We start from the raw sequence: 9,621 nt of genomic DNA, 5'->3' as shown, positions 1-9,621 counted from the left end.
AAGTAAACTCCCTGGTAGTAGGAGACATTGTATCCTCAAACCATACTACATAATATTCTAGAACTGTTATACTATTTGATCGCTGAGGAACGTTGTAGAAGTTGACAGAAGGGAGACGGAGAGGGCCAAAATGCTAATAGTCACCATCCTTGTGCACTATAACAAATTGCCCTGGAACAAGAGCACTGGCAAACGTGGGGTGTTTTCCAGATTTGTTACGTACCAAGTATTCTCCCTATGTTATTGAGGAGCATCTGTGATCTTAAGTCATTTTTAATACCAACCCAACCCGTAGGTTCCCCACCTCCATCTTCTTCCTTTATTCCTACCCCTCCCCTCCCCCAAACTCTGACTAAAGCTAACCTCAAGCAAGCCTCACCCAATCACCCCAGATGGGTTAGGCGTCCCTTTGCCGCCGTCAGCTTATTGCACTGTAATTTCTGGTTGATTTACTTACTCTCCAATTCTGAAAAAAGTAGGACCTTTATCTTGTTCAGCATTCTATGTCCCAAACAGTGCAACACAGGAAACAAGATGCTCAACAAATGTTTAATTTATTAAGTGTACCAGGGTATACTTCTAATTTATCGCATTTTATTTTTTCTCTTGATAATAAGACAGCTAAGCAAATGGAGGTACATGTCAGTCTTTTTTTTTTTTTTTTAATATACAACAGACAAAAAGTGTTGGGAGGCTAGACACCAATCAACTATTTTTTTTTCCTGGTACTAGATCATCATACTGCTGAGTTCCTTCAAATCATTAAAGTACAGCATTGCTGCATAATCTGTTCAAAATCACAGAATAAAATGCAGTTTTTCTATCCGTTTTACAAAACCAGCAAAACTCTACAACAAAATACTACAGAAAAAAGTAGACCAACATCAGTCATAAACAGCATTTTAACAGTATATTAAATATGGCTAAACATAACAAGATATAAAACCTAAATCCTAAAGTTACACCATTTCTACAGAAATAACGACCCTCGCCCCGCCTATACTACTGATTCAAGACATAGCTTCTATAACCGCGGGGGCGGGGGGAGGGGGGAGGCCCGCTGGCCGCCTTTTCACCAGCGGTGAAGGCTGGCCCTAGCATTGGCCCTGACCCTAGCCCTCATACTGGCCTCAGCTCTGGCCTCGGCTCTGGCCCTGTCGGCCTCGTCTGCCAGGGCCTCACCGTACTGCGCCGGCCAGTGCTGGGGTTCTTTCTTATGGAGCTTGGCCACGAACCCCAGGACTTTCATCTTGCTGATTTCCAGGTTGCTTCGGGGACCCCAAGAGAATTCATATTCCGGTGGATTGGAGTGAGGCTGTCTCCTGTAATTGAGGTATCGCTGCTGAACAAAATCTTCCATAATAAGCCTCTTCGGGTACCCAAAGAGAAAGTGATACTTTGAGGGATGCACCCCCAACCGACGCAGCATCTCCCAGACCTGGGCCTCCCTGGCGCTATTACCTTTCATGTAGATAAGGCCCAAGATCATCATTAAGAGACCCAGTCTGGGGCCATCTCCTCCCAGATCCTCCTCCTCCTCCTCAAGAGGTTTTAGTTTGTTGATCAGGATATAAGTGTGGTGCTTGCGGTCAAACTGTTTCAGCTGGAAACCAAAGACATACCGCAGATGCTCTGCGGCCCTTGCGATGATCTCCGGGAACAGATCCTTCAAGTCTCCAATAACGTATTTCACCATCTCGGAGCGTGTGATGGGACTTTTCTTCTTGTCTTTCACCAGCAGGAACTGCACCAACTCCGCCACCGTCCGATTCAGACGGCCGTAGGCCCTGCGCCGGGCCAAGGCTCTGGCTGCCAAGGCCCTCGCGCCTTTCCGGGTGAGGGCGGGCTCCGCGGATCCCTCCTCCCTCGCGGCGCTAAAGTCCTCCTTGGGGCTCTCCTGCAGGAGGGGGCTCGGGGCCTGCTCCTGCGAGGCGGTCAGGGCCTGGGGCTCACCATCATGGCCGCCATCCTGCTCCCCTTTGGCCTGAGGAACCGGGAGACCCCCGCTCTCGGGTTTCTGCAACATGTTTTCGGGCGGGCAGGTGCAGAGCGCGTACACCGGCCGACGGGTGTCTGAGCCACTGCGCAAACCCTGGCGGAGGGGTTGGACAGCGGCAGGGGCGGCGCGCGGAGGACTAGGAACCGCAGCAGAGGGTCTTTGTGGCTGCTGGGCGGCACCGCACTGGAGTCGGAACCGCAGCCGCAACGCCGCCGGCGGCCAAGACCTGCGGCAGGGCTGCTGCGCAGCCTCAGTCCGCGCCCGAACGCCGGGCCACTTCCGGCCACCTCAGCCAAGATGGCGGCCGCGGTGCGGCGCGAAGCCCCTCCTCTTTCTGCTCCCTCTGTGGTGTGGGTGTGCTCGGGCTTCTGTTGATGGACGGGGATGTCAGGGAGCGCGCACCCTGTGCTGCTCTTTAGGCTGGAAAAGCTGGGGTGGGCAGGGTGGGCAGAAAGCGGGGGAATGTAACTAACGCTTTCCCATCCAAGACATGCCGGAATGGAGAATGTTTCAGTATGCAAGGGATGAAACAGGAGTGAGGTTCTAGCCACGTTCTTTCAGCAAGTGCTTATTTATAAGTGTGTAGATCTCAGATTTTGAGTGCTTTACTGTGGCTCAAGCGCAGAGCGCATGGAGGCGAAGGCTGGGAGATAAGGCTGCATGGGCCAATTAGTGAAAGGCCTTGAAAGAGGGTGCTAGGGAGATTGAAATTTATTCTGGATGCAATGGGAAAATAGAGGGATTTAAACAAGGGAGTATCTGGGCCAGAACCGTGTCTTCACGTTATCCGTGGTGGCAGTGTGGAGGATGGATTAGAGTTGGGCCACCCAAAATTTGGAATCCAATTCGGAGAATTACAGTGCAGAATAGGAACTGGGACCCGGCCTGTTCACCGGGATACATCCCCAGTGCCTAGAGCGATGTCTGGCACGTGGCGGCACTCGATAAATACTGTTCAGTGGATGATTATGATGAAGTCAGGACAGCAGATTTTACAGGGATAAGAGGAAATGATACACTGAGGAAGTACAGCTGGCAGGAATGGTGACAGGTTGGAGGAAAGGGTAAATTTTTTGCCCTAGTCAAACTTAACCACCTACATGTTTTTTTTTTCTTTTTCTTTTTTAAACTTTCTCCCAATTCTTGTCTCTTCTTTCCTTCCTTCCCTCTCCACTTCCTGCCTGCCTGCCTTCTTTTCTGCCTGCCTTCCTTCCTTTCCTGTCTGAAATGCCCTACCACTTCCATCTCTCCAAATCCTAGCTACTATTCAGGACCCAGCTTAAACATCACCTTTCCAAAGCCTTCCTTAGTTACCATGCATGGAAGTTATTTACTGTCATTTCCGAATCACCATAGTAATTTGTATTTATTTAACATCCACATATATAACCCTTATGTGCTAGGCTCTGTTCTAAGCATTTTTCAAATATTAATGCATTTGATTCTCTTTAAGGTAAGTACTATTACCATCATCCCCATTTTATAGATCATTGTGTCTCTTATGGCATAATTTGCTGTTTACTAACTACAAGTTTCCTAAACCTCTATCCTTCAGTTGCCTTATCAGTATAATGGATATAATAGTAACAGCATTGTGGAGATTATGTGAAGTAATGAAAGTAAGCGTTTAATACAATGTTTGGCACATACTGAGTATTCAACAAATGTTAGCTAATTTTACATATTTTTATGTGCCAATAATGTAGCCCTGCTGGCTAAGTGATATGCCCATTTTTCAGGTGAGGTAACATAAAGAGGTTAAGTAACTTCCCAACATCACATAGCTGGAATTTGAACCATTGTAATATGACTTCAGAGACCTGCTCTTAACCACTACATTAATGGATGTTAATTATTATTATTATTTACCTTGCATTGCTTGGCATTATAATTATTTTTATGCTTATATTATTACCCTCTCAAAACCAAACATCCTAAAAGCTAACACTATATCTTTAACTCTTTTGAAGAGCCTCTCATAGTCAGTACTCAATATATAATTGTCAATGAATAAATGATGGAAGGCTTTGCTTTTTTCCTGAGGAAATAACAGTTATTTATTTTAAGTAAATATCACACACTTTTCTAGATATAAACATGAAATGTTCCTTTTAAAAACTTTTGAAAATGTATGCTCATTTATATTACATGATTTGACAAAAACTGAAATTGTGGAAATGAGGCAGGAGGTTGTTTATTATAGTCTAGCTCCAGGCTATTGTTAGTTTCCATTGTGCCAAACATTTTATGTACAATGTAATGTAGCCCTCACACATCCTTTTAGGAAGATATTATTATCCTCATTTTACAAATGGGAAAACAGACACAGAGGGGTTAAATCATCTGCCCTGAACCACCCATTTGCTAGTGCTAGACTAGAAATGAAACCCGGGATAGAACTACTCTGAAGCTAGTACTCATGACCACCTTGCTGGACTGCCTGCTTATCTGTTTCTCCTAAAAGTAGAGAGGGCCAGTTCTACCTAATAGTGTTACAGAAAAAAATATTTCATTTCCATATTTTCCTCACTGCAAGCATTGCCGGGGAGATATGCAGGAGATATATTGAAGGGAAAGAATTTTGAGGGAAAAATCAACAGTAATAGGGCTGGATTTTAAAAATTGATGTATAGCATAATACTACCATGAAAAAAGAAGGAACAAACTACTGAGACAACATGGATGAGTCTGGCAGACATTTAGTGAAAGAAGAAATATATAAAAGACTAATAATGTGATTCCATTTATCTGCTGTTCGAGGCAGGTTGAACTAATCTATGGTGATAGAAATTAGGACAGTGGGGGCTTGGGGTGGCGTTGACTGGAGGCGGGTATCCAGGAACTTTCTGTGCTGGTGGAAATGTTCTGTGTCTTGATTTGGATCTAGGTACACATTTGTCAGATTGAACTGTGTACTTAGAGGCTATGCATTTCACAGTATATAAATTATACCTTGGAAGTTATAAAAATAAAAAAGATTTAAAAAAATTAAATGATAGGCCTGTAGGTATGGGAGGTGGTGAGGAGTAAGAAAGGGGACTGGGGTTTGCTTAACCACTTGCCAATCCCTGGGTGCTACAATGTTATATGCTGGAGAGGACCTGAACAATCATTTTTCCCGGTGGTGGTGTGCCCACCATGTCACCGGACAGGCAGGCTTTTAAAACCAATCTTTACCTAAGCTATTAAAAGGGAGGAAAGGTGTATCTCTTTGGTTGGGAGGATAGCAAAACTTAATGACTATTGAATTGGAATCTTCTTGAGAGAGGATCCTTTGTGGTCTAGACTAGAGTCTTCAAAAGTCTATAGTGGGCCGGGCGCGGTGGCTCACGCCTGTAATCCTAGCACTCTGGGAGGCCGAGGCGGGTGGATCGCTCAAGGTCAGGAGTTCGAGACCAGCCTGAGCGAGACCCCGTCTCTACTAAAAATAGAAACACATTATATGGTCAACTAAAAATCTATATAGAAAAAATTAGCCGGGCATGGTGGCGCATGCCTGTAGTCCCAGCTACTCGGGAGGCTGAGGCAGTAGGATCGCTTAAGCGGAGGAGTCTGAGGTTGCTGTGAGCTAAGCTGACGCCACGGCACTCACTCTAGCCTGGGCAACAAAGTGAGACTCTGTCTCAACAAAAAAAAAAAAAAAAAAAAAAAAGTCTATAGTGATTAGTACTGTTTATTATGTGGAAGAGAGAAAGGAGTTAACACTGGAAAGGCAGAATTGCAGGATGAGCTATCCTGGAATGTCTAGCACTCTGTGGAGGTGTGAAGAAAGTGTCTTAGCACAAAGTCCTGGACCAGGTCACTCATCCATTCTGTGACCCTGCGCAGGACACCACACCTCTCTGGGCCACTGTTTCCTCAGCTCTAGGCCTGAGAACCCTCACTATGCCCATCCTCATGGACTGATTTTGAGGTTCGATTAAGATTATAACTGTAAACATGCTTTTATTTCTGTTAAGAAATAAAATGTTGGCCGGGCGCGGTGGCTCACGCCTGTAATCCTAGCACTCTGGGAGGCCGAGGTGGGTGGATCATTTGAGCTCAGGAGTTCGAGACCAGCCTGAGCAAGAGTGAGACCCCACCTCTACTAAAAATAGAAAGAAATTATATGGACAGCTAAAAATATATATAGAAAAAATTAGCCGGGCATGGTGGCGCATGCCTGTAGTCCCAGCTACTCGGGAGGCTGAGACAGGAGGATTGCTTGAGCTCAGGAGTTTGAGGTTGCTGTGAGCTAGGCTGACGCCACGGCACTCACTCTAGCCCGGGCAACAGAGTGAGACTCTGTCTCAAAAAAAAAAAAAAAAAAAAAAAAGAAATAAAATGTTATAGACTTTTTTTTTTTTTGAAAGACAAGTGGTAGAAAAATCCCAGTAATCATGGTGCCTGGCCTCTCATACAGACATTTGGGAATGAGCTTACACATTCCTGGTTGAAAAAACTGTCTGGCCAAAAAGATTAAATAAAGAAATGTCAAGTACTGAAACTCCATTTGAGGCCAGTGAATACTTTGGTGGCGGGCCAGGGTTATCTTGTTGGATTCCTTCTAAACTTGGCAATAGAGTCCTGCAAACTCTTGAATGCTTTCTTCACACAGGTGCTGAGTAACAACTCACCCCAGATCTGACTGGGCCCCAAACTGCATTGTCCTTGTGGCTTCCCTATTTTTCCTGACAGTCTTCGCAGTGGTGCAGCTGATCCGGCTCGAAGGAGGGATCAGAGGAAGAGCTTTGTCCCCTATCCCTAGGCTGGGGCAAAATGAAGGCCAGTTTTGTCGGAGCAGAGTGGGCAGAGTGTGAGGCTTTGGGTCCTGTTTGTGTGGCTGGGATTGAGGCAGGATGGCCAGGCGGATGATTCGATCTGACTTGGGTAATGAAAATTGTTTGTTACTGTTTGAAGAGTAATTGTGAAAGCAACAGTACTTCTGTGTTTGGCTGCCTGTGACTCACCAGTGTCTGTAACATAACACCAAAGCAGAGGAGGAGCAGACCCTGGCCTGCAGGCGAGGGGAGAGATGCAGGGGGCAGAGGGCCCCCTACTCATGCACCCCTTCTCACTCTTCCACTGTCCCACCCCCTCTCTAAACCTCGAAGGAGAGTTGGCAAGAAGGCATTTGCCACCTGGACACAATGAGGCCCAGTGCGAGGGGCAGGAGAGAGCTGGCTAGGAGCCAGGGCCTTGGTCTGCATGGCTGTTGCCAAGTGGCTGCCAACAGCCCATCTCAAGCCCCAAGAGGCTGGGCCAGGGCTGGGGGGGTGGGGAGCGCGACCCCCACCTCGGAGGCCCAACTCACACCATTTGTTGGCCGTGATCAGAATGTGCGGGACACAGGGGCTTTGAGCAGCTGAACAGAGCCGTTTCCCGGCTGCTGGCCGCCGGTTCCCTTGGATGAGAGCGGGCTCTCCAGAGTCCCTTTGTTGGCTGCTTGTTATTCCGCACGCACTGAGCACTGTGCATTCATCTTTATTAGTTCTAATTGCTTCCCCATTCTAATGGGATCTTGATATTCCCATACAATTGAAAGGAAATGTATTCATTAAAATAATTCTCCTAACTGCCGCTTCAAGCTGCTCCTCTAAGTGACATTGTCTCTCTAACCACAGCCTGCTGAGGCCTCTTATTAAGACTATAGTCAAAAGCCAACTTTGGGCAGCAAACTTTCTTTGCAGGAGTTTCCAGACACTGAAGAGAGGATGCTTTTTAATCGGCTCACACACAGAAATTGGAGGCCAGCTGGTGTAATTGGGGGTGCTGCTTCGGGTGGATGGAGGGAAGGGCTCGCCTCCAGCTCTGCCTCCTGCAACAATGACCCCTTTCTGCACTCCGACTGGCTCTTTGGAGAGGGCTTTTTCCCCTGTCATGTGTGTGAAACTTTTTGTCTGTGCCACAAGCAGTTACTAGGTGTGTTCTAAGTGCAAGGCGCTGAGTAAGGTGCTGTGGGAAGTGTGGAGACAGAGCTGGAGTCTCAAGGTGTTTATGGTCTTGGTGGGTGGCTCCCAACTCCAAGTCCCTAGAGTTAGGTATGAGAGGAAAGGCTGGGAATGCGCTCAATATTCAAAAAGCTTAATAGGATCAAGAACTTAGAAAAGCAGGCCGTTATTTCACAAATGTGTTTGATTTAATAACCAAAATCTTTCAAGCCATGGGACCATGGGGGTAATACAAGAAGCTTTTGGGGACATTAAGAACCACTGATCTATTTAGGGGAAATAAGCCATCATAAAAAGAATGACTATGTAAACGTGTGCTCTTTATACAAGTGATATAAATAAATTGCTATAGGAGTTTGGAGGAGCAGAAGGTAATATACGCTAGGCACTACACAGTTGCTTGAATCTTATTTAATCCTTAGAACAGCCCTTTGAGGGAAGCATAATTATTCCTCATTTTACAAATGAGATCGAAGAGAAGTTAGATAACGTGTCCACTGTCAAGAGTTGGAATCAGGATTTGAACACTGACCTTCTGATTCCAAAACGCAGGCTGTTTTCATGGCACCTCCCACATCGTAGCTGTCATGGGCTCTCAGAGAAGGTCTAATGTGGAAGGTGGTGTTTGATCGTCCTTGAGGCTTTTAGGGATGGTGGGTTGTCAACAGGTGGAGAGTGTGGTCCCACAGGAAGCAAAAACACAGAGGCTGGGAAGAAGCTGGCATATTAGGAATTGACAAGAGTCCAGGTGGCCCAGAGACTGGAGTATGGATGAAGGAATCATAGGAGAAAAGAAAGGTTTGTGACGTCCAAGTTGTAAAGAGTCAGGAGTTTGGATTTTATCCTATAGACAATTCTTCAGGGAGAATATTTGAAGCCTCTGGATAAACAGAATATTTCTTTCAGAAGCATCAATTTTCCTTGAGGTGAATAATTTTAAACATCATATTAAAAGAAATTCAGATATATCATGGGGTAGAATGCAAAATTCTCATGAATTTTTAGGAGAAAACAGAAGACCTCAAAGAGAGTTTGGCTGTACATGCAGAAGCTTCAGGCTATGCAGTCCACTGGGAAAACTTAAGGCATTGCTTTTGTCTTCTGTAGGTGTACTTCAGTGGGAAAGTTTGAAAAGCACCGATTTTGGAAACAATGTTTTGAACCCAAGAATAAAATAATTACCTGTGTTTCAAGAAGGAAGGCAAGAACTTGGAAGATGGGTTGGACAGGGCAAGGACTGAGGGCAGTGGCCAGTTAGGAGGCTGTTGCAATAAACTCTAAGGAAACATAAAGGGCCTGGGGGCTACCTGGGCTTCAGAGCCTACCTCTATGCCCTGGCCCTTTTGAGGGGGCTGCCTAAGAGACACCGCACCTTGTAGCTGGTCCTTCCTTTGAAGGCTCTGTGATAAGACTGGGATGGGCAAGGAGACTAAAGCAGAAGCAGCCAAAGGAGGTTCTGGGGCAGGAATGAGTCCTTACAGAGAACCTTTGTGCCTGGCCACTTCGCCACTTCACCAACCATCCTGCCCTCCAACCACCTTCCAGCCCAACAGGACTATTATCTTACCTGTGGGAGGCAAGTGGCTGGACTGATGATTCTTGGGGATCCCTGCCTTGTTGCAGCACCCAGCCTTCACATACTGGTCGGCAGTTTTGTTGTGCCCAGTGTGGTGGCTGACACCCTAGGTCAAG

The 9,621-nt window shown here is 46.3% G+C and overlaps 1 protein-coding gene across 1 annotated transcript; it reads right to left on the bottom strand.

The window, feature by feature from the left end:
- Window positions 1-567: 567 nt before the first annotated feature.
- Window positions 568-2,222, bottom strand: MAGEF1 (MAGE family member F1). The gene has a single exon (XM_069472825.1). The coding sequence runs from the start codon at window positions 2,024-2,026 to the stop codon at window positions 1,073-1,075; it is 954 nt and encodes a 317-aa protein (XP_069328926.1). The 5' UTR covers window positions 2,027-2,222; the 3' UTR covers window positions 568-1,072.
- Window positions 2,223-9,621: the final 7,399 nt, after the last annotated feature.

This window comes from Eulemur rufifrons, chromosome 7, assembly GCF_041146395.1.
Source record: "Eulemur rufifrons isolate Redbay chromosome 7, OSU_ERuf_1, whole genome shotgun sequence".
NCBI lineage: Eukaryota > Metazoa > Chordata > Mammalia > Primates > Lemuridae > Eulemur > Eulemur rufifrons.
The sequence above is the reverse complement of the archived record's forward strand: the minus strand, read 5'-3'. Positions and strand labels throughout refer to the sequence as shown.